Consider the following 26,006-nt stretch of genomic DNA (forward strand, 5'->3'; position numbering starts at 1 on the left):
TTGCCCTCGAGGGCGCGCACGTCGCCGTGCACATCCCCTGCCTGCATTCACATGCTCTCGCAATCACACACAGGCAAAGTCACGCATGCGCACACACATTCCCACGCGCGCACACTCCCCCCCCCCCCCCCCCCCCCCCCAGGCATACACACAGTCAGGCAGGCACACACATGCATGCACGCACCCCCTCCCCCACCACTCACGGGGCTCACACGCACACACACGCGCGCACACACAGATCCCCCCTCCACTCACCGTGCTCTTTTTCGGCGCATCTCCACACGCGGGGCACTTCTCTGGATTTTCACGCTACCGCGGGCTCTCCCTCCATGATAGGAGCCTCGTAACAACGAGCATCACCGGCCTCTTCCGGCCGCGTCACAGGCCCCGCCCATGTCACGGGCAAGGATGCCTGACTTCCTGGTTCAGGATCTGTCAACGTGTATTTTTCCTGTGGTAGCGAGGTCTCCAGCTGATGTTTTTCGTATAAAAGGGAGGGGTGTCCACGTTAATGGTTGCTTTCATTCTGATGTTAAAGGAGATTTTTCCATGCGTATTTTTATATATCACGATCTTTCTTGGAATAACGAAATAACATATTTTTTCTCGGTGGTGTGATTTCATCTGCGTGCATTTTCCTGGACTGGCTAAGACTTCATGTATATCTTTCGCGAATGTGCGACATTCTTTAGCTGTGTGCATTTCAATCTGAGTGAGCAACGTCTGCAACCCAGATGCGTGTGATCCTCGCCACCGAGTACCAAACTCTATAGCTGTGTACAAGGGCTGGTGACCACTGGAAGAGCTGTTGATCTATCACTGGCAGCGTTATCATGATAAAAACAGAAGCCCGGCTTTGCTTTAAACGGGGTTGCTTTTTAAATGGCAAGTGGGCCGCGTCTGCTCTCCGCCTGTGCCTGTGAGTAATGCGGCCACGTGACCCGAGCAGCTGCTTCATTTGCATTTCAAAGAGCTTGCAGATAATTGTGTGTCTATGTGTGTTGGCGAGCAAGGCTGCGTCTGTCTTGTTGCATGGGTGACTGATTTTCTATATCTGGCTACGTTTCTCAGTATCAGTGTGTTGTGAAGCAGGCTTGTCTGTGTGTCTTCCCGGCTGTGTGTGTCTGTCTTGCTGTCCACTTGTTTTGGTTTGTGGCCAGTCACGAAATCGGAAACAGACTTTCAGTACGTGTTTTTTTACATTTGATTCTGTCCGTGGCTGTTCAGCTTCAGCTCCCGCCTGTACTGCCCCCACCCCCATCACTTCATTATTGCAGAGCAACCGAAGCCCTGCCAAGCCCCCCAGTAAAACACTGTATACCACGTTGAGGAAGTTGGAATTTCAAGTCCATTTCATGTTAGTTTCCCTTGGTTTCAATTTAAGTTTTCAGTTTGGTATAACATTTTTGTCGTTCGTAGTGCCCCCTTAAGAAGTGCTTCATTTTTATATCTGCAGAACAGAACCTGTGACCAACAAGTAACATATCACTGCATGGGTCTCTTAGCTCATTAAATCACGTTAAAACTTCAGAGCACATTTACCAGTCCTGGCTCAGGCGCTTTGGTGGCTATGAAATATTAATTTGGGTGGTGTGAAGAGGCCACCTCTTTGGGTCTATAAAAAGAGGTCTGCGCATCAGGTGTGCATTGATGTGTGGGTGCACAAATCATTCAATTAACCATAAGCATTGTACGTGCTTCCACTAGGCAAACTAAAAGCAAAAAAGCATTTGCAAAGCAATAGGTCTAGCATTTGTGGGAGTTTTTTTTTTCACAACCGCTTTTATTGAAAGTTTAGGCAAGCATAAGTACAGTTCTCCACAATCAGGAGGGTACTGTCTACAGTAAACATACAGCAGGATGTATAGAAGACCTAAACTTGAAGGCGCCCCCTCCCCGTCCCATGTCCCACCAACCCCCAAGAAACATTCCCCAACTCCCTCCCCGGCTACCCACCCCTTATCCCACCCTAACTCAGTGCACGTGTTCACATGTCACCAAAAATATAGGTAAGGCAAAGTAGGCATCAGAAATCGTCCTAGGTCCCAAGGTCCCCATCTGGAGGTGGCACATCATCTATATCAACTGGGGGTTCCAAAGTCAGCCCCCTGTAGTCTGCCCATCGCTTCCAGATCTTATAGTGTTTCCGGGGGCACCCCCTGGCCTCAAACACAGGGAATTCTAGCCCCATAAGAAAGTCCAAACCCGCCTTCCAGGCGCTAAGTGGGGGGGCACGGTCGCTCTTCCAGGCTCTCACTAGATCTCGCTTAGCTACAACCAAACCCAGTAACAGGAGGTGGCATTTGTAGATGTTGCCTCCTACATTCTCCAGGACATGGAGGAGGCCCAGTCTGGGTGTACGAGGGAGGTCCCACCCCAGCACCTCCGACAGACAATTCCACACCCCATTCCAAAATCGGGTCAGACCCACACAAGACCACACCGTATTCAGCAGCGTTCCTCTTTCAGTTCCACAACGCAAGCATTCCAGGGCGGCAATGAGGCCCGCTCTCCACAGTCTCTCCCTAGTGTAGTATGCCCTATGCAGGTATTTAAACTGTATGAACCTGAGGCGCACCGCAATGGCAGCCCCGCGGGGGGACTCAAGGGCCTCCCTCCAGTCATCCTCATCCAACGGACCAACATCTGTCTCCCAGGAGAGAAGAGGAGCAATGAGTAACCAGCGTTTGATATATTTTGGAAACTTTCTTATCTCCCAGGTCCCCCATGAAGAGCTTGGCTTCCACTGGGCTGAATTCGTGAAGGTGGTCCATTCCCACCAGACTCGGCGCAAGTGCATGGCGGAATTGTAGATATTTGAAAAATTGGGTCTTGGGCATATTGAATTCGGAGCTGAGGTCCTGAAAGGATTTGAGGGTAGTCCCCGCGAGGACATGGCCGAGGGAGGAAATCCCGATGGGGTCCCAGCCTCCAAACCCCGAAAGGGAGACCAGCGCAGGAAGCTGTCCGTTGTTCCACAGCGAAGTTTCGGCTGTCAGTCTGCCCCACCAACCCATACGGCGCAGTGCCTGTCTCCAGATCACGAAGACCACCTGGGTGACCCGCGGCAGCACCCTCCGCCGCCTGGCCGAGTACAGCAGCGTATGTAGCGTGGCATCTCCCATCAAGAAGTGTTCCAGCGCATATGCCGGGTCACTGTGGTCACCATACCACCACTCATTGAGAACCAGTAGATGAGAGGCCTGGTAGTAGGACAGGAGGTCAGAGGTAGCCAGACCTCCACAGTACGTGGATAGAAAGCAAGTCCGCAGTGCCACTCTAGAGGCACCCCCGGCCCACGGAAAATGGCCAAGCACCGAGTTCACGCGACGGAACCACTGCGGGTCAATTCTGTACGGGTGGTTCTATAGTTGGTAGAGGAGCCGTGGCAGGGCGACCATCTTGAAGATGGCAGATCTGCCATAGATATTAAGGGGCATGCGAGACCAGGTCTTGACGTCTGATTGGACTTTGTCCCACACCGGCAGGATGTTGCGCTCCCACGCGACCGCAGCAGATTCCGACAGGAAGACACCCAGGTATTTTAGACCACCGACCGCTACCTGTAGAGCCGAGGCCCAGGGATATGTCTCCGGCTCGTCACCCAACACCCACAGGGTCGATTTGCGCGGATTGAGGAAGAGTCCTGAAACCTCGCCAAAGACTTGCACTATATCCAGCATGCGAGGGCCTGAACGGTGAAGGTCGGTCATAAAGAAAATGACATCGTCCGCATACAGCGCGATTCGGTCTGAGAGTTCCGCCCCCCACACAAAGCCCCGATACTGTGCATCGAGACGTACCCGTGCGGCCAATGGCTCCATGGCCAGTGCGAAGAGGTAGGGGGAGAGGAGGCATCCCTGTCGGGTTCCCCTGGCAATTGGGAACTTCCCCGAGATCGCTCCAGAGATACGCACTGAGGCAGTGATGTCCGTGTACAGCAGCCGCACGTATGAGATGAACACCGGTCCCAAGTTGAGGAGCGGCAGGAGGGCAAAGAGGTAGGTCCAGCTGACCGAGTCAAATGCCCTGTCGATGTCTGCTAGCAACAACGCTGCCCGATCCCCGGTCGCCCTCACCGCATCTACCGCTGCCTGTGCACGCCTAATGTTGTGTCGCGTCGCCCGGTGCGGCATAAAGCCTGCCTGATCCGGGTGGACCAGGTCTGCAATATGTGGGAGCAGGCGATTCGCCAGTGCCTTGGCCAGGAGTTTGGCCTCGAAATTGATCAAGGATATGGGGCGATAGGACTCGTGTCGATCGGGGGGGTCTACCTGGTTTCTGGAATACCACAGTTTCCGCCTGACGCCAGTCCGACGGCAAGCTACCTTGCTCCCGCGCCAACTCCAATGCCCGCCTATAGTGTGGCCCAAGCTGCAAGTGGAATTTCTTGTAAAATTCACTGGGGAACCCACTTGGTCCTGGTGCTTTGCCCACATTGAGCTGGCCTAGTGCATCACCCAGCTCCTCCGCCGTCAAGGGGAGGTCCAGGGCCTCCCTCACCTCGTCCGAGACTGCACGAGGGGGAATATCAGCGAGGAACCCATCAATTGCTTCCGGTGAGAGGCATTCCCGAGGAGCATACTGCTCCGCATAGTAGCGTGCAAAACTCGCCGCAAGAGTCGCAGGGTCTGTTATCCCGGTCCCCTCCCCGTCAGTGAGGCCTGGTAAGGTGATCGGTTGTAGCGTCTGTTGACAGAGCCTATGAAGCATGGTGCATGACTTATCCCCCCCATTGGTAGACCCTGCTCCGCGTGGCCAGCCACGCTTGACGAGCCTCGTCAAGCAACACCGAGGAGTAGGAGTGCTGCGCCTGTAGAAGTAGTCGTAGCGCCATTTCATCCCCTCTCCCCGGCATCGTCTCTCCAGCACCTCCACCCGCTCTGCAGCTGCAACAATGGTCTCCTGCCGAGTACGACAGGCAGCTGCGCACCATGCAATGTCAATGCTTCTCATAGTGGGTTTCATGGCTTCCCACACAGTCACAGCGTCAACCCCTTCCGCCAGATTTTCCTGCCAATAGTGGGCGATCGCGCTGCGCATATGCTGTGCGTAGTCCGCTTGCTGTAGATGCCATGAGGACATCCGCCACCGATATGGTTGGCGTGCCTTGCGCAAGTCAATCAGTATCGCAACAGGGGAGTGATCGGACAGCCCCCGAGGCCGAATTGCAGCCCATTTTACCCTGTCAAGGAAGGCCCCTGGCACAAATACACAATCCAATCGTGAGAAGGAGCCGTGCACCGCTGACACATACGTATACTCACGTGCCCTGGCATGCAAGTGTCTCCAGGCGTCCGCCCACCCCAGCCCATCAATCATCGCCTTCAGCCGCGTATGAGAGGCCGCCGCCGCGACCCCCTGCGACCTCTGCCTGTCCAGACTGACATCCACCACATCGTTCCAGTCACCACCAATCGCTGCCAAGGAGTGTGGGATCTCGGCCCATAAGTCAAACAGTTTCTCAGCCAAGGACCACTGCAGCGGGGGGGGCATACACACTGCCAAATACTACCGGCTCCGCCCCAATCCTCCCTTTCACAAACACATACCGACCCTGAGGATCAAGCCAGTGACGCTCGTGGGTATATGACAGCCGTCTGTGGACAAGAATGGCCACCCCCCTCGAATCCATGGAAAACCCTGCATGAAATACCTGGTGGAAGCCAAATCGCTGCAAACTCAGTGCCTTTGTACCTAACATATGCGTTTCTTGGAGGAGCATCACATCAGCCGAGTCCCTTTTACCCCAGCGCAATACTGCCCCGCGTTTGATTTTGTCCAACATCCCCCGGACATTCCAGCTCAATATTCGCATAGTCTCTCGCAAGTTCCTGCCCTGAGGTGTCAACCATGGTCCCGATGAACAAGTCTCTGAGACCTCCAGGGCCCGACCCAGGCCTCCAACACCATACAAGCCAAAATAACATAAGTCACGTGCACCCCCTTCAGAACACCCACAACCCCCCTTGTCCCCTTCCACCAGCCTCGACCCCCCCCCCCCCCACAACCCAACTCCCGGTCCCCACCCCCCACCACTATACCTCATGAAACATTGAAGTACCTGTCGCGGCATGGGGAGCTTCAGGCCCAAAACAGAGCGCCTAAAATCCACCATACCAATGGATCCCAACTACTCCCCCCAACTAACAGGGCTTACCCTCAGGGCCACCCCCCAGCCATGGGAGGATCAGTCGGCCCACAAACAGTACCCCGAACCTCAGTGTACCAAGTATCCGGCTCACAAGAAGAGCGTAGCAATCAAGTGCCATCCAGCTGGAGGCCCCAGGCCCCACCAAGGCCCAAGTCATACTTCACCAGTCGTTGTCCGCTCCACCACCAGAGCCCCGGAACCAGGCCCTCCATGGAGTCCACCAATGGACCAGGGTTAAGCGACGAGGGCCGAATCTACACGATGCTCAGTTGTTTTTTTCCTGATTGGTAAGTGTCAGGTTGCGTTCCACCTAGAAGGCCCTCCCGGGACAGGGAACGCCGGCGTGAACGGGACTTCCGATGTCGTTTACCCTTGCTGGCCGGGTCACTTCTCTCCTGTGATGATCCACGCGAAGGTCCAGAGCCCAGTCCCGGTTGGGGGTGCGGTCGGATCCTGACCGTCTCATCGGTCCACTTGAATACGTCCTCGGGGGAGTCGAAGAAGTGGGTTTTGGAGTTGAAAACAACCCGCAGACGGGCCGGATACAGCAGTGAATATTGGATCTTTAGGCCGCGCAGTTTGGCCTTTGCCGCCAGGAAGGAGTGTCGCTGCTGCTGGACCTGCCTGGTGTAGTCTGGTAAGATCATGATCCTGTGACTGTCGAACAGCAAAGTCTCTTTGGCCCTCGCTTCCAGGAGTATGGTGTCCCTGTCGTGGAAGTTCAGGATTTTTGCTATGACTAGCCGAGGCCGTTCCCCCACCGGCGGTTTCTGCGTTAAGGCTCTATGTGCGCGCTCCACCACGAAGCAGCGTGACAAAGTGTCCGGGGGAAGCCAGCTCTCCAACCATCTTGTCAGGAAGGTATCCATGGGCCCTTTCTCGCAATCTTCCGGAAAGCCTACGAAGCGCAGGTTATTTCTTCGCGCTCGCCCTTCTGCATCTTCCACACGAAGAGCCAGTCCCTTCTGGATCCTCTCCATCTCTGCCACTTTCTGTTTCAGAGCGCCGACGTCTCCCTCCACTCCTGTGACCCTGGTCTCGGTCTCCGCGATGCGGGCGACAGCGTTGCGGAGGTCTTGGCGCAACAGCATTACATCGGCACCCACCGCGCCAATTTTGGCATCCAACATGTCCCTTGACTGCGTGATGGCTGCCATCAGAGCCGCGTTGTCCGGCCCGGTGCCCTGGCCACCTCCGGCAGCCCCTGATCCCCCACTGGGACCGGTGAATTTTTCAATGGGCCCCTGCTTGGCGGGGCCCGTACCACCCCCGCCTCTGATCATGGTCCGGATAGTTGTAGTGGGCCGACCCATGTCTGCGGCGGGCCTTTCTCGCACTGTCTCCCAAGACTGGCTATCACTCGGGGTGAGACCGGGGTGTTGGAGTCCTGCAGGGCGCTTCGCCACACCCACTCGCCACTACCGTGCCAGACACCAATAGTCAATCACTCTAAATGGTACTCAGGGCCCCAGCAGCAAATGTAGCGGCAATCGCAGCTCCTCACCGTCACGGGGCTCCGCGGGTCCGCACCGGCCACCACCGCTCTCCTCAGTCCAAAGGGCACTTCACCGCCGCGGGCAAGGCAGGCACAGCTGGGCGCCGGGACCGAGATGACCAGGCGATGCTGTTCCTCCGGGCCGCGCCAGCCACCAAATCAGGCCGCAGAGCTGGGGGGGGGCGAGAAAGGCGCCGACGCGCCGCAGTCGCTCCGCCGGCACGGCGGGAACTTGAGGCGCCTCCAATTATGGCGCAAACCAGAGCACCGGACCGGCCCCTCCCGGGGCTACGCCACAGGGCCCACAGCCGCCCACGAAACGGGCAGGACGCTCCCCCCCCCCCCTCCTCCGCCGGTAGTCCGGTGCCTGCCCCGCCACAGCACTGCTCCCGGCAGCTCCGGGGGACCCGACCGGTCCCATCGTCCGCGGAGCCCTTCTGCAGCGCCGCCTCCTCGCAACCCTCAGCAATGTCCTTGATCCCGCAGACGGCAGGAGACTCCGCCGCCTCCCCTCCGGCAGCCAGGAACCAGCCGTCCGGGACCCCCGGGGCCCGCCAGCAAGCAGGCCGCCCGGTGTTCAGCGCCAGCAGGCGGGGTCCGGCAGAAATCGAGGCCCCGGCTCACCAAGCGGCGAGTAGGCCCGGCGGGCGCCGCCACTGACAACCGCCCCAGCCGGCGATCGGGGGCCTCGGATGCCGCACCGGAGGGTGCCCCCTGTCCCCAGCAGTCGCCGCCGTCGCTGTAAAGATGGTCGCAGGTTCGGGGTGAGGATAATTGGACAGGATAAGTTGCGGGCCGGTGGGAGCTCTAAGGAGCCACGTCCGCCATCGTCGCCCTCGAAGCCACGCCCCCCCTAGCATTTGTGGGAGTTTAAGTTATTAACATTGTAAATGACACTGCCTTTTCTTTGTTTTTAAAACGAAAACATAAATAAAAGGCATTGTCATTTACAATGCCAATAGCTCAAACTTAAGTAAATGCGAGACCTATTGCATTGCAAATGCTTGTCATAGATTTAGCACAGGTCTGAATCCTTTGTCCTTTTCTCCTCCCCAAAAAATATTGCTTAGATGCAGGGTGCATTCCAAATCCTTCATATCCGCTTTAAGATCTGTGAAGAGAAGAAAAAAAACACAATCGCTCGGATCTGACTACATTCATGTCTCTGTGAAAACACTTCACTGTCGGCAGGAGCTGAAAGCTTCACCAAAAAACTCTTGTGCTTTGGCCCGTGCTTTATGTGGGGAGCAGAGTGGACAAGGCTCACGTATTTCGATCCATGGCGATTTAACCTGCTCCACTTAAAGATCCTCTTTAGAACAGGCCTGGTTTGCTCTTGTTTCTGGTTGGAAAAAGCAAACAAATCGTCAGTCAGTAGCCCCTCTACCCCACATCAGAGACCTAGGTAGTTTGGAGACTTTGATTCTGGAAGCTGCTGAGAGAGAGTCATGCTCCACTTCTAGCTCCTCCAAAAACACTTGGATTAAAATCTTTTTAGTGGCAGTTTGTGCTTTGTCCAAAGTGGCAAAGGTCCTTAAAAATGTACTCCTATTTTGTTTTTTCCCTTTCATGAAAGAGTCTGTAAGAGCCACCTGTCCTACCTGCTGGTGCCATGGAATGTTCTTCTAACGTAAGTTTTATTTGTATCATTAATAAACCTCAGTTCTGCAGATATTGAGTAATTTGCATTGCCCAACATACGGAACGCCCAGAGGATCTGCCTTGAGAGAACGTCTGGATCTATGAGAATGCCCTCCTCCGTGGCACACTCTGCAGTGTTCATAATGTTTGTTAGAGCAGCCAGATCGAGTAATCCAGTGCCTCTCAAACTTTTAAGATCCACTACCCAATTTTTAGAAACGTTCTTGACCCCACCTAGCTTTATTAGACATAAGGCGGGCGTTTTTTAATGTAAATAAAGCATTGAATGACAGCGCACTGTAATTTACATAGAGCAAATTTTCAATTGAAATGGCCATTAAATTTGCTCAGGCATACAGCTGTACTGATAAAACTATATTGCACACAAAGCATAGTGTGGCAATCGGATTTCAGTGAATGTTTATCATTTATGCATCACGAAGTAAAGTGTTTAGATCCTGTGAAAATATTTTTTTTTCACACTTGAGAATTACAAACAAATGCGCTTCAGTTTTGCTTTCCTAACTACTGAAGGTGTACAATTCATTTACAGGTGTTTACATTTTGTTGTTTTACAAAGAATGACATCCTACAGACTTCATTACATTTCCTGTACCCCAGCACGATTGTCACATAATTCACTTTACTTTTCTTTCTCTGACTGCAAAATGAGAGTTTGCAAACACCAATCCGCGTGTTCTAAAAAGAAAAGCAGCAGTTTGTGAGAAGACCTAGCCTGATAATTGACCTCTGTCTTTGAAGCATAGCAAATGTGAAAAACACATAATTTAAAGGCATCATTACTTATTGCTTGGACTTTCTGTGACCTACCAAAAATCGGTTCACGGCCCAATGTTTGGCAAACACTGCAGTATTCTGTTGCGGCACACCTATTAGGACTGGTCTATACTCCTCCTTGTGGTCTCAATCTGACACCTGTGACGCATCACAACCCAATCACGCTGAGCATCTAAGGTATTCCATGATAAGTCGAATTGACTCCCCCTTCTCAACTGATTTCCTAAACCTGTAATAAACATAGGATCGCCTTTTCTGGGGGCACCCACTATGCCAATCTTGGATAGTAGAGGTCATGTGAGTCCGAAAGACAAACCTACCCCTCTAGATTGTCGTCCTCTAGCTTCTGCACAACTGGATCCTCTAACTCATGGGTTTTTATAGTTTGAGTCTTAGTGTGCTCATGGTCCTTACCCGCCAGGTGTGAGAAAGCAATGGTATGTGCATACCCTTGGGCCCCCTCCAGGGTTTATTGTCTGCTTTTGTATAGCTCCCTCCGACCAGTTTTCGGTGGCGCTGCATAGACATATGTGCTCTCTTAAGACGCTCATCCACCTGTACTGCTGGGTGCTTTAATACCCATGGGCAAATGGGCCTTCACCCGTTTGTTTTCTTTCCTCAGAGCGAGGAAATTTCCCTTAAATAATATGTGGATCCTAGTTTATCAATCCAAAATACAGAAGGATAAAGCACCTTTAAACGTTTTCCCCTGACATTTATGAGGAAAATTGCTACAGCCTTAATCGTAATACTCGTGGTGTAAACCCAGCTCAGCCAAAAAAGATCATCACTGTAGGACCAGACTACAGCAGGACCAGACATTGTACTGTCACTCCACTGGTAAACCTCATTCCCCCAGTCCACACTCTTTAAAATGATGGAGGTTTATGCTGCTGGAAGCAGGAAATGGACTGCATCTGTTCATGGCAAGTGCCCCCTGAGTCCGTGGTCTGCGGGTCTCAAATATTTGTGGTGGAGTCAAGCAAGGAGGAGGATCCAAACCACAGAGCCCAGTGGAGTAACAGCACACAAACTCACTGTGCATTAGCTTTAATCACTGCTGTCATTCTTGACTCACTGAAGCAATCTTGACCCAGTAATCTGGTCAGGCAGCGATTACTCATAAGGCTTGATAGGCAGCAGTTCCTAATAAATTATACCTGGGAACAAAGGTCACTTAAGCGGAAGCTTTCATAACCGCGTATTCACCAATTTAGCCTACAAAAGGAATACAAGGAAGGCTGCACAGCACAATTAAAAGGCTGTTTTGACTGATTTTTTTTTTTTTTTTTTTTTTTTAGATTCTTACACCAGGAGTTGCTGTTTTTTTAATAATTTTTTTCTCTTTAGTTCTAACCTTCCTCATTTTGGGAAGTGTAGTATATTTATCTTTTTTTATAATGGATACTGAGTCAAAGAGTTAAGAGAAAGCATAAGTGTTGCCTACAATAGAATTAATGGAAGACTTCACACTCTCATCAACATAGACATTTTATTTTTTTGAAATTATTTTTCGTGCCCCAGTAGAATCCTTTGGAGATGGAAGGGGCTGGTTATAGGACAATGTAGAGTAATGTGGCAAATAAATTACACTCCTAATAATATTCTATTGTTTTACATGTTAGGACATATGTCTGACCTTAATCTGCCCTTACTAGGTCCTATGGTAGATAAATCAATCTCGTGTAACAAATAACATACACAAATTACACCTGGTTATAATTATTTTTAAAACGACAAATATAGCATTCAGTAGCCTTGTGTGAAAACGTTCACCATGTGATTGAGTACAATTTGGGACCCCCTTTAGAAGTAATGACTTGAAGTAAACCTTTCCTACAAGTGTTAAATCAGTCTTGGCTGTGAGGAATTCTGATTAAATTCTCGTTATGAGACTGTTTAAGCTTTTACCAAACAACAAGTGAGAAAGGGTCAACAGGTCACTCTTGTACCCCTTAAAGTAAGTATATCAAAAACAACAGAAGAGTACCAGTTATGAAAGACTGATTCAAAACTAAAATTTGGAGGATAAGGAGTTAATAACCACCACCTTCGGATGAAAGAAGTATGTTACACCAAATGTGAACAAGGTGGAAGAGACCAGACTTAAGTGTCGTACAAGCAAAATTCCGTGCAGAAATCCCTGTCACAGTGGTGGGATGATCAATCTGAAACAATAAATCATTACTTGTGATTCTCTCAGCAGTCTCATTAAATAACTCCTAATAGACTAGTTTCAAAAGAATTGCTATAGCAAACACATTTAAAGCCCCCCGTAATATTCGTAATTTCAATCCTTAATTAACATTTGTAACTAATTAACATATCCGAAATGTCATCAGGGAATAAAAAGTTAACGGGTAACATTAATCCCAGTTAAATAACCTGCTACACCGTTCGTTTCAGTCTGAGTGAGAACGATAAATATTTTAGGTTTTATCGTTTTGTTATGAAAGCTTTAACTAATTCATAGAAAGCCTTCACGAGCCCAACATAAAATCTAATGAAACCGGGCCCTTCAATTTTACACCAAAGAGTGAGTGCCTGTGTGAACCAACTCGAAGTTAAAAACATCTCCAGCATGGAAAAACTCGGAACGCCAAGAATGGACCCACTTACTTTGTATTAATGTGAGAATTACCCCTTAGGTCCGTGGCAGGGGAAACCTTCACGTTTAGATAATCTACAAATGCAACAGAGAAAGAATAACTTTTCAGTCGCCCTGTTTACTGCATTGATCTGTCTAGATTCGGATTACAGACATAACTCGGCGCTTGTCAGAATGCGCGGTTCACTTACTTGCATCCAAACGACTCCCCGTAGGAACACCTAATCAGTTCACATCCACGGCCTGTAGACACTGGGTCGTGAAAGCGTGTTGACTAAATGAACGTACAGCCGGCGTTCATTGCTTAAGGAGCATGTGACCGCTAGACTAAAAATGTCTACACCTTAAAGGGCCAGTCAAATCATGTCATTAAGGCGCATATCACTTACAGTGTTCAAAAGGTGAAATGCTTTATTACTGCCTCTCACATGCGATCGCACCTTCAAAACTAAAGGAAATCACGCTTATTGATGGAAACTAATGTATGTCATAATGGGCAGTATTTTGTAGGAAAAGTCCCTTGTTACCAATGCCATTATCATCTAAAAACTCGCTTACGGTCTCTGAGGAATTGTCACCCCCTTAGCAAAGGAGAAATGGACCGCTTATAAGTGGAACGTTTAGTATATATAGTGGTGGGTAATCTTTCTATTTGTCAGTGGATAGTCTTTTAGTTTGTCAGTAAGGATTCATATAGTTTTTCAGACTATTGCCATGACAGTAAACAATGACTAGAGGAGAGGTACTTAACTCTCCTTCACTTATATTAACCATTTGAACTAAGTGTAGTTTGTCACACAAAATTGGGGTCAGTTCACATCTGCCCCTGAATGTATTTTAAGGATTGGAAAATCTATCGCCGCATCACAGAACCCCATGGTATATCGTCATTCAACCCATGCAAATGTGTGGATAAGCGATAGATCCATCTTTATTCTTTCTCAAAGATGGTGTTTTCCCGACCAGGTTGTATTTGTTCTATAATTGTCCATTTGATGTCATTTGGACAATGTCCATGGTCAAGGAAATGGGTGGTTAATTTTGTCGTACCTTTGCGGCATCGTACATTACTGCGGTGTTCGCAGATGCGTAACTTTATTTTGCGTGTAGTCATTCCCACGTATTTGAGGTTACAGGGACATGTAATTAGATAAATTACATTTGCAGAATTACAATTTGTATGACCCCTCAGGTACCGGAGTTTACCTGCTTCCAGGTTCAATGTTTTGGAAGTAGTCGTCAAATGGCACACGCTGCAGCCACCACATGGGTGATGGCCGACTACGGGGGTAAACCCCAGGCATTCAGGACGCTGTTGTCCAGTACTTGATCTGTGTTTTTTGGACGCGTGTGTACAAGGGCGTCTTGTAGACTTCTCTCTCTTTTGTACGAAAACAACGGTTTTGCCACTTACGTCCATTGCTATTCAGAATTTGCCAATGCTTGCCGATGCAGCGACTTACTGCATTCGAAATGTTGCTGTAAGTCGTCACACAGGTCAATGGGGTTTCCATTTCTGAATCCTTGGCATAGTCCTCCAAAAGGGTCTCTCGATTTTGATTTCGGGCCCTCTTACAACTCTGATTTAGAATTTTTGTAGGGTAACCTCTACCACGTAATTTGTGTGTGAGATCTTGAGCTTGTTTCTTAAAGTCTTTCACATCACTACAATTCCTACGGATATGTAGGTACTGACCAAACGGCAAATTAGTCCTTAAAGGACGAGGATGAAAACTTGAAAACTGTAACAAGTTATTTTTGCTCGTTGGTTTGTAGTAGGTTTTGGTAGTCAAATGATCTCCTACTCTGGTAATTGTCACATCTAAGAACACAATGGATTCCGGGTGGTACAGATGAGTGAATTTCAAGTGGGGGTCACATGTTGACCCAATCGAAGAAGGCCAGGAGACTTTCCTCACACCCACGCCAGATTAAAAACACATCAACAATGTACCTCTACCACAGGAAAACATTGAGAGCGTAGGGGTTAGTTGTTGCTAGGATATGTGTTTTCTCAAAATTGAGAGCGTACAACCCTGCTATACTGAATGCAAATGTACTGCCCATGGAAGTCCCTGTCTTCTGAAGGTAAATTTTGTCTTGGTATTGAAAAAAATTTCTTTTAAGGGCTAATGTAGCACAATCAATAACAAAACTGCAGCAAGTTGTATAATCCCACTGTTCCTGGTCTAAAACATCAGCCAGAACCTTCAAGGTGGCATCCTGCGGTATGCAGGTATACAAACTCTCTATATCTAGAGAGACTAGAAAGCATGGATCATCTGGCATTTGGATGTTTAAAAGCATAGATAGCAAGCTTTTAGTGTCCTTAAAGTAGGTACTGGTTGCCTGAATTAGTGGCTTAAAAAAGAAGTCACAGTACTTAGAAAGTGGCTCCAATAAGGAACCAATACCCGAAACAATTGGTCTTCCAGGTGGAGGGAGCCGGTTTTTATGAGTCTTAGGTAGACAATAAAAGTATGATATCCTTCCTTCAGAAGTCGTCAGAAAGTCAGCTTCCTGCTTGCTTATGTAACCATCACGTTCTGCTGTCATTACGAGCTCAAGTATTTCATCTTTCAAAAACGGAGAGGGGTCTTGGTCCAAGACCAAGTAATTACTTGTGTCCTCCAAAAGGCGTCTACATTCCTGGTCATATGCGGTGGAGTCTTGAATAACAATGCCACCGCCCTTGTCTGCGGTTTTAATCACTATATTAGCATTCTTAGCAAGGGAATCAATGGCCTTGTATTGATTAGCCGTCAGATTTTTGTACGGTCTTGGTTCTTCCATTGTTTCTACTTCTTAACCGAGCACTTTCTTTTCTGACTACGTAGTTTTTCACTGTTTAAGCTTTGTCATGATTGAGGTGTTCATTTATAGACCGCTATCTTTATGTCCTACCAGAACATCTCAATGAGGTTGAGTTCTTGACCTTGACTTGGCCATTCCAAAATCATGATTCTTTTGGTTTTCAAACATTCAGTCATGACTATTTGTGTTTCTTAGGTCATTGTTCAGATGCATGATCCACTTTCTGCCGAACCCTAGCTGTTGTATACGTGATCTTACTTTTCTCACTCATGGTATCTGTGACGGTTAGTTATCTAGCCCTGCTTCTGGAAAGCCTCTGCCACCATACTTAATCCTTAATATGCGATTATATACAAATTTCGGGTTTCATCAGACATGTCATTGTGCATTCTATCCAATAGCCATTTTCCTCCTAGTTACCCCAGTGCTACCCGTAGTCTTTTTGTTGGGTAGGGTACATAACTCCTAACATTTACAGTATTCACAGACCTGAAAATCCCTGGATGTTGTTTCGGGGTTCTTTGCGGTCCCTAGCAGTATTATAAGGTCTGTGTTCAGGTAAATTTGATAGTAAACTCACCTCTGGGTTGATTGGCAACTTTATCTAGTTTAAAAAAATCTTTCTCACTGTAGAAAGACTGACTTATTTTTGTTTCGAAATAGCTTTATAACCCCTACCAAGAGTGAAGAGCAGCAATGCTTTTTTCACTAAGATCGTACCTTTTTTCACATATGAATGATGCATTACCACAAACCTGAATAAACGGTTTCTGATGTTCTATACAGATGGTCCCACTTCCTTATAATTAATGGCACTTGTTCACTACGACATGATTCTAATTGCCTTCTTAATTGATTTGGAAGTGAAAGGGTATATATATATATATATATATATATATATATATATATATATATATCTTCTGAATGTTGTCTGGTTTTGTTCTTTAATAATAACCTAGTGAATTTTATGTGTTTTTTGTCATGTGAGTTTTGATTTGAGTACAGTTAGGACTTGGAGATGAATACACAAACACCAAATACAAAATGATGTAAAACAAAAGAATGTTCAGAAGGTATACTAACTTTATCACATCACTGTGGAATGCCAGTATCTTCTTTTCGGTTATTAACCCGGGCTGACTGACTATCCTCTTGAAGTTTAGAGGCATTTGTGACATTGCGAAAATGGCAATTAACTCATGTTGGTAAAACCTGCACCCTGCTTGAAGGAAGGAGGCCAATCTACAGATGACTGTAGTGTTCCTTTGAGACTCCCGGCTACAGACATAGCTGCAAACCTAAACTTACGGATCCCTTCTCTCAGATCTTGTGATCCCTTAATCCGTTTACCATGGCAAACATTCAGCCGCTGTGCGGGCGTTCTAAAGGGTTGGTGGGTCTGTGTCGACCAACGGTCGTGCGCAGCACCAGGGAGGGAGTGCTCGCGTCTGCTGTCGCGAGCACGGAAGAGTTTAAAAGGATTTACTTCACCTCCCACAATAAACTCACTGTAAAGAAACTGGATTTTTTTTCCGGGCTACTCCCACTGTTTGCATCCATTTTAACTACTACACACTAGTGTAATGGCTCCGAACTTTCCAGTCCTTTTAATCAGGGCTCCGTGTGTGCTCTGCCCCTTAGAATGTGTTTGATTGTCTTACTCTCAATTGGGATAGCTCAACTTAATTGTAAGTCCCTTGTATATGGTACCAGGATTACCCAGGACTTGTAGGTTGACGTCTCTCTCCTGGACTGCAGCACTAAATGTGCCACTAAGAGTACCACAAGGTAAAACATACCACTGCAGACTGGCAGTTTTAAACTGCTATTTCCACTTTTCCATTTAAGGTAATAGCAAAGCTCAGTGCCCCCTTTTAATATGTCACCCCTAAGGTAGGCCTATCGAGCCCTAAGGCAGGGTGCTGTATATTAAACCCTTGACCGCAGCGCAAATTCCGCCTCGGTGCTGGGGAATTAGTTGGCATGTTTCAGACGGCCAGGGGCTGTCATCTGCACACGCCCACTGTGACGTCCGACGCACGAAACAAGTTGAAAGGTGGAACATGCACTTTTACATGTTCCAGCCATTTAAAAAAAAACAAATGTTCTTTTCTAGTGTGGAAAAGGCTAGTAGCCACTTTGGCGAGTGCAGAGATACAGACTGACTCCTTAGCCCTGCTAACTTCTGACAGGGACTACTAAAATTGGTACGGTAAAGTATCAAAGGAATCTGTGCATTAAATCTGATTAAATGGTTACATGAAATGTGAATGGGCATAGTGCATCTTTAGAAGTTGCCACCTTGGTTGCCCAAGGTATCCAGTGCCCTTTTTGCAGTTGCACATAAAACTCATCACATGCCTTCTGCCCTCCTCTGGAAATGTGCGAACCGCTCTCAGGAAAGAAGGCAATAGCAACCTGCATGGGAGAGTGGTGTAACCCCTCCCTGGCAGGAAGCCATTCGGGTGTTTGCTCAAACGGTAAGCTTCGAAGGAAAAGACGCCTTAGAATGTCGAATGGAAAACACTTTTCTGAGAGGCTTCTCTATTGTTGAGGAAGACCGGATGGTACTAGGGACCGTAAGGGAATCAGTTGTTAGACCAGTTTTCCAGGAGCAAGTAGCTTATTGTTGGGATAGTCACAAGTGGGGGTCCCGATAAGCTCTAATCATGCACCAGGCTGAAACTTGTGCCTGAGTTAAAATGGGCATCCTAAAGGACACGAAGTTCCATCTCTCTTCTGACGTCCAATGTGAGAACATGTATCCGATCAGGAACAGCTCAAACTACACAGACTCGGTATCCACAAAATCGCATCAGGCACACAGTATTAACTTGCCTGTGACAGTTAGTATGATTTTGAGCACTTTCTCAACACACACTCACCCTTTTTGAAGACATAAAAGGGAAAACTTAAAATGAAGACTCTCTTAATACTAGACTAGTATTCGTTTCTTTACTCTACCCAATTTTTACTGAATGTCTTGATATCAAACCTACCTATTAGCCATAATTGATGAAAGCCTTTTAAAATACATACTGCACTGACCTTTAGTATTTCACTTTGTCCTTTGCTTTGTGTCTTGAGTTGATTTGAGTGCAATGCCAGTAGCTTTCCTGGATTAATGTATGTATCAGTTTTGGAAAGATAGTCAGTCGTATTGGGAGAAAATTTGGTTACTTTGTCAGAATCCGGATTCTGCGCTTGCTCCTCCTCAATGTATCCATTTTGCAATATATAAAAGTATAAAACTATCTTGTTTTCCACAACCTCCTCCGCAGGTCCTGGAATCTGTGGTGAAGAACTGTGGACAGACTGTACATGATGAAGTCGCCAACAAACAGACAATGGAAGAGCTGAAGGAGTTGCTGAAGGTACAGTGCCATAGGGGAAAGTCTCTTTTGAGCTCGGTGGGTTATAAGTATGTGGACTCAGCACGCTGTCTGGGAGACTGGGGAGAAGCAGATGATTTAATAGTGCATACCCATAGAAAGCGAAAGGTAGGGATACTTGAGAGCCCAGCTTTTTGGTGATGGTGAACCATAGTTGCAGGTATTTCTCGAATCCGTGCCCAGCGGATGGATGCAAATGATGTGCTCTGGGACCCAGCAGACTGCCTGGGGAAGTAAAGCACAAAGTAAAGGAGTGACACATGGGTTCTGGTTCGCCAGAGGCGTGCTCTTTGAGTCTGTGTACATAGGCTGGAGAATGAGAGAGAAATTCTTTGGCAGCCCAGATACACAGGATGGGGGTGCCCGGTATTTTGAGATCCTGCAAAGACTAATGCCAGAATTGAGTTTTCTGGTTGGGGGGCCTAGCACATATGCTTGGAGTGAGAGGATCCCATTGTGTAAGGCTCTTGGAAGTGGCAGAAAAGTGTTATAGGAGCCTGAGCTTTGGCTGGTGATGAGAGGTTTGTGGGATTGCTGCAAGAGCTCATGTAAATAGGCCAGGGAACATGTGTGTGTGTGTTGACAACCAAGCCATATAATATTGGAACTTGGTACTCGGACTGTCCATGCCATGCATGCAGGCTTGTGGTGGGTGAGGGTGTCCAGTGCCTTGTGACCTGTTGCAGCAAGTTGCGGTAGTCCTTAGTGTCTGACACATTATGGGCATATACTTGGGCAGCAGGTGTGCAGTGTTGTGGGGCGCACTGTGCATAGAATGGGCAGTGCACATTGCCCACACCTCGCGCCAGGTTTGGGTCCTAGCTGCTGCAAAGACTGTATATTCAGTGCTTCGCTCTGTATGCCCACACAGGCTGACGTAATTCTGTGCTCAGTGATAATCTGTGAACATGTGGCTGTAGAAGTGCATCAAGACCCTGGATCACGCTCAACTATGTGGGTGCCCAGGGCCTGGACACGCAAGCAGTGGCTTTCTTGTATACAAGCAGTGGCACAAGTGAAAGGCAGAGGAGTTAAATGTGCCTACTTTTAGATTAGGAACTGGACATTTATGCCCATGAGGCTTGGTCTCATTATTTTACCAACCAGAAACAGTTTAGGGTAGGCCAGCGATTATTAATTCACCCATGAGTAACTGGTCTTCGTGCTGTGAAGGTTGAAGTACTCTAGGATCCGGTGACCTCACAGAGGTAAAAGTTTCTTTCCGTAAAAAGCCGTAAACATTAAAAGAATGTTTGAAGTCTTTAATGCTGTACGGAAGTAATCTTGGTTTTTAAACTCATCTGCACCACGGCATTTTGTCACATTAAACTCACATCAAGAAAAATGTAATGTTACTGTGTAGTTGAGCTTCCGCGTGCTTTATCACCATAGCTGATGAATGGCAGTTTAATAATTGTCCAATACATTTAGCATGTATCTTCTCCATACGTACACTTAACAGTTTTCTGTAGCCCGATTGCCAGCTTTATATGAGAAACTGCCTATATGCTTACTTTTGACACTTAGTTTCATACATTGCTATAGAAAACAATACCAGAGTATGGTGTAAAATGCAATGTATAGTGTCACAAATATTGCTGTTTGCTAAAAAAGACAGCACTGGTGCCACATGTAACATAAGGGGCGACATGTCGACTATTCGTGTAAATGTTTTTCTATCACAAGTGCTATAAGGTTTTTGCAAGATTGCAGAGGTAAACTGGCTGAAAGGCCGATTGGACTTCAAGTCAGTCAGTCAAAATCCTTTCATTTCTAAGTAATAATTTTTTATAGGACTATTACATACTCTTCATTTGACATACACAATTACAAATATCTTTAAAAACCCAGACCGTATAAATATTTTAAATTCTTCTCATTAAAATTCAATCGAGCGTCATCACCTTATCGTATACCAATTAAAAACCCTTAAGATATCATTAATAACCATATCATTAATAACCCAAGACACATAGTTCATTTAAACTTGTAAGACATTGCCATGTTCAGGGCAATACTTAAGGGGGGGGGGATTATCCGGGGCCACCATCTCATTTCATCATCTTGAGCAGTACAAAGTGCGGCATACCACCCGACCCCATCCTCACATACTTGTTAGCAAGCTTGGCAAAAACCTAAAGCATGCATCTCATTTTGCCTAGCAATATTGTAAAGTACAGTATGCAGAACAACTATCCCAACCTCAGGACTCTCCTTCACTCACCTCCTAACATAATTGGGATCAACCTGTCCAGTAATAAAAATGAGTACCAAGCAAATCTGGGAGTACAAATCTTAACCCTCGGTCAGAATCAATTACCAAGATAAACCCTGGCGTAGGATGTTACAATCTTCTGCAAAAATTGACCAGTACCAATAGCTACATCCTGAAACCTGAGACCACATAGGTTAAGTCCCTCATCTTGTGTTTCAATACCATTTTATAAGAGCAGGACGGAGGATCTTCGTCCTTTTCTCCAGGAAGAGTACACGATCCAACAAAGGATGACTCGCAGAATACTTGCTATCCCGCTGACCCAGACACTGGCCAAGATTCTCCATAATTCTCGGATTTAAACCTGGCATCTGCCATCCAGGGTCCATGCCAATCCTTAAATGTAAAATGTCGTACCTCAAGGTCTTATCCGGAATTTTATATAGATATGAGAAATGGTCCATACTCTCTTGAAAACTGAGGAAAGGAGTAACAGAGCTCCTATTCTTAAAATAGTGCAGATCCTTCATATGACTAGTTTCCATGGCTCCGTTCCTAAGGGTGCATTTAATTTGACTGCTGTGTAGAACTTTACCTTCCTCCAGGCACAAGTCCAACCATAAAGAGCATGAGGAAAACGTTTGTCCAGGATAACTTTGCTTAATGGCTTGAAAGTATAACTCCCAACCCTACAGTCAACCCATTTCAGGGCCTTCACTTCAGCTGATATTACGAGTTTCCGAGAGGCCATCTGTTTATCCCAGCGCAGATCTGCAAAAGTCATACCCAGATATTTATATTCTCAAACCTGCTCCAGCCGTACATTCCCTAGGAACTAAGTGAAGGTCCCTTTCTTTTTTGCAAATAACGATCTCTTTGTTTTATCAATATTAATAGTTAATTTATTTTAAAGACATTATGAATTCAGAGCATTAGGTTTTCTTTGGAGCCCAATAGGCGTAAGATCCATCACGGAGATCTTCGGCGTATAATAGGCAGATGGTGTGCATGCCCCCAATCTTCAGTGAAAACCTATAGGTAGCACTTAACGTCTGAGGAAGGTCCGTGATGGACAGACTAATTAGCATGGGGGCTAATACGCATCACTTGTGGGATCTTCCTCGGCAAGCTACCCAAACTATCTAGGTCAACTTGGATCCTGTTGTCACTGAAGACTCGTCAACAGACCAAACAGGGCCCCATACATATTCCACTGATGGAGTTTGTGCGATAGCGTACTTCTGTGCACTGTTGAAGGCTGCTCCGGGGTCTACAAAGCAGCCGCATAGGCCACCTACCAGCTCCATCAACCTCTTTGAAACCCCCTGCAGAGTGAAACAGTGGTCTGTTGTGGAATACTTTGGTCTAAAAAACCCTTGCTCAGCAGGGATCAGCCCAGAATCAAAAGCCTAAGCAGCCAGCTTTTTTAACAATGTTTGAACAAACCATTTAGGCTAATCCAGCAATAATTAGCCGGCTGTTCCAATTTGCCTTTTGTATGAATGGGATTCACTATGGCTCCTTTCCAGGAATCCGGGAGACTGCCCACTTAAAGAACACAATCGGGAGTAGACCCACTTTCTGGGATCTTTCTTAAAAATCGATGATGGCAGGCCATCAGGATTCCCCAGCTCTTGAGGCCTTCATGTTGCGTTGCTAATTATTTTTGACAAAATTACTGCAGTCTGAGAATTTGTGATTGCCTCTACGTCGTCTTGTGGCCACGGCACAATCGCCACACAGTTCTCAGAATCCTCACCCCTATAGAGTGAGTGAATAAAAGAATACCAGCCTGCCTCACTGATGTGTGCCTGAAAGTAAAATGTTGTAGAGTGGGTTACAGAATTCACCAGCCTCCAAAACTTCCTACAGGATTGCAGAGGTCAACTGGCTGAACGGCTGGCGGGACTAAAGCTCAGTCATTTATTTTATCCTGCCAGCATATCTGATAGTGTAGTGATTACACTGAGACAGTTAAGTGTAAGAGCTCTAAGTTTATTCACTGTTGTTCTCCACAGCCTCCAGGGAATGCAGCAACAGTTCCTGGTGTTCAAACAGTAACATTCGGTAACCATGGAACTGACATCATAGAAAGGGATAGCATGGATGATATGTTGATTAATTACAACATCTCCTTTCTTTCCAGAAGAGAATAAAAGAGAATAATAACACGAGAGACACAAGGTTCAAGAGAGAATGAAACAGAAGGAGAAGCATAAACGGAAAAACAGCTTTTAAAAATTGCATATATAAATATTGCACAGACAAACGTTATATGAATCCAAACATTTTAGTAGAACACATTTCCTGCCACTCATGCGTGTGTTGGAAAGTTGGGGAGACTGCTGGTGCACATCCTTAACACCATCGCTCACAGCCTTTGGATCAGCATGGCCCCTCTGAAAACGTTCTGACACAGCTGACTAAGAACCACTCTCAAGCTTCAATTGCAGAACTACACGTCTAGGAATCTTGTAAATCCTGGAGAGGTTCCACAAGATCCTCCCATTGACTCTCACAGCAAAGACGTGGCATCCACCTTAATGGGGGGACTGAACTTCCACAAACCGTTGGCCACTCTGTGATGTAGTTTAATCACCCACTGGGACCTTAAACTTCAGTGCTGAAACATACTGGGCGCATTTTCGATACACCCAATCAATGGTTTTGGTAGATGTATTCACAGCATCTTCACAGGATCCAACCTTCAGACACAAACCCCATTTCCTCTTCGAGGCTGACGCATGTCAAAGGTAGCGACTCTCCCATGCTGCAACTCAAAGGGACTTATACACACTGCTTGATTAGGGGTAGTGCGATGCGCTCACAACAGATAGGCCAGGACTGATGCAGAATCAGTTGTGTGTCGGCCTGGTTCCTCAAAGACATTTAGAGCGGGAGCTGTGCAATTCCTTTGTTGGATAGGTGTCTCTGAAAGGCTGTTAGGGCTAGGGCAGAGCTTGATATCAACTGACTCCAGCCGATATGGCTAAGTCCTACTAGGAAAATCTCTGGTTTTCTACTTCAGCCCCACAAACAGCTATTTCTCAAACACTGCAACTTCTAATATAAATAATACCTTGATTCTTTCTAGAGCGCTTGCGTCGGTCTTGTAGCTTTTAGCCCTGCGAACAGTTGTCACTATTACCCCGTTTGCTGATAGCTAAGGCAGCATTTGCTGTTCGGACCATAATTCTTTAGCCCAACTATTGGTATTTTGACCTCTCTTCTTCCTCCCACTCTTCGGCTTACGTGTTATTTTTTTAATCATACAAGTTTACCAGCTGAATTTGCAAAAATCCTCCATTTGACACTTTCCTAAACAAGCACTGGCGTTGCCAATAGGTCTCGCAGTAGGAAAGTTGGAGCTATTGGTTTTGTAAATGACATTTTATATTTATATATAGTTATTGGCATTGTCAATAACAATATATAAATATAAAATGTCATTTACAAAACCAATAGCTCCAACTTTCCAAATGCGAAACCTATTGGCAACGCTAGTGCTTGTTTTTGATTAGGCTAAAATGGATTCTAAGCCAGATTGTATAAAGGCTGGTTTTATAATTATTACACAATTGTAACTTTTAACCCCTTGCATGCTTCGGAAAGCCCCCGGCCGTCATGAGTCTCGGTGGGCGTGGGCAGAGGACGTCTGGGGGCTGTCCGAATCCCACCCACTATTTAACTCTCCCGCACAGTGCGAAAATGTGTGCAGCACGCAAGGGGTTCACAGAAAAATGACATATATATATATATATATATATATATATATATATATATATATATATATTCAGAACAGCGTTCCTACTGAAAGCTAGGAACCCTGGCCAAACAATTCCTATCGTTTGAACCTTAAAACAATACCAAATAAAGAAACTAGTATACAACAAACAAATATCCAAGTTATTCAATGCTTTATTTCCAATTCCAATTCCAAAAATTCTTTATTTCGGCCACATGGGCCATAAAAGATGCAGTAAAAATACATACAGATAAGACACAATATATACAATAAGAACCAGCTGGACCTGCAATGTTAAAAGATACAAGGTAATATGAATTAACCAGACATTTTCTTCCTTATTACCCATGCTGCCATTAAGAATTTAGCCACCGCAAAGACGATGTGGCCCAGGGTGCTGGTTTTCATAATCCTGCCTCATGACGTTTATAAGGTCCTGCCTGTAGTGATACAATTCCTCTGTGGACCATAACCGGTGCCAGAACTTCACAGGTTTTGACCGTAGGTCCTCAGCAATTGATGGAAGGCCCAGGTCGAGTCTTAGGGGGAGGAGTGGAGTGCCTTGCGGGAGAGCAAGTAAGCGTCGGAGGAAACAATTTTCCACCCCTGCCATAACCTTCCCAGCTTTGTGTCCCCACAGCTCACTGCCATAAGAGGCAGCTGCCTTCACCTGGGTCCTGTACGTTTCCAGGGCCGGACTAACAGGCTTGAAGGTGGATTTGTTGGACACCCTCAAGAGTGCGCCCGATAGCTGGGAAAGTTTCAACCTGGATTTTGCTACCTGGGAGTCCCATGTCAGATTTTCTTGAAGTGATACCCCCAGATATATAAAGGTCGAGACCCTTTCAAGGCTAGTTTCCCCCAGTTTTGGATTGGGTCTGGTTTTGGTGGAAGGGTTGAAGATCATGAAATTGGTTTTTTGCGTGTTCACCTCCAACCCGTGTTGCCGACAGAAGTGGCCAAAACCATCCACAATCCTCTGGATCCCCATAGGGGATTTGGAAAGAAGGAGGGTATCATCGGCAAACATTATTGCCGGAACCCTCCTTCCTGCCAAAACCGGGGCGTCATTGTCCCCAACAGCGTCAAGATGTTGGATGACGCTGTTAATGTACAGACAGAACAGTGTCGGAGCCAACACACA

At 47.0% G+C, this 26,006-nt stretch overlaps 1 protein-coding gene across 4 annotated transcripts in view; it reads left to right on the forward strand.

Annotated features, from left to right (window-relative positions):
* The window catches only part of HGS (hepatocyte growth factor-regulated tyrosine kinase substrate), a 304,838-nt gene that overhangs the window by 28,961 nt on the left and 249,871 nt on the right, over window positions 1-26,006 (forward strand). For all 4 annotated transcript variants that reach the window (XM_086931122.1, XM_086931123.1, XM_086931124.1 and 1 more), the window contains exon 4: window positions 18,792-18,884. In XM_086931122.1, the coding sequence (XP_086787248.1) occupies window positions 18,792-18,884 (93 nt within the window). The remainder of the gene's footprint in view (window positions 1-18,791; window positions 18,885-26,006) is intronic.

The sequence above is a fragment of the Lissotriton vulgaris genome, chromosome 7 (assembly GCF_964263255.1).
Source record: "Lissotriton vulgaris chromosome 7, aLisVul1.2, whole genome shotgun sequence".
NCBI classification, from domain to species: domain Eukaryota; kingdom Metazoa; phylum Chordata; class Amphibia; order Caudata; family Salamandridae; genus Lissotriton; species Lissotriton vulgaris.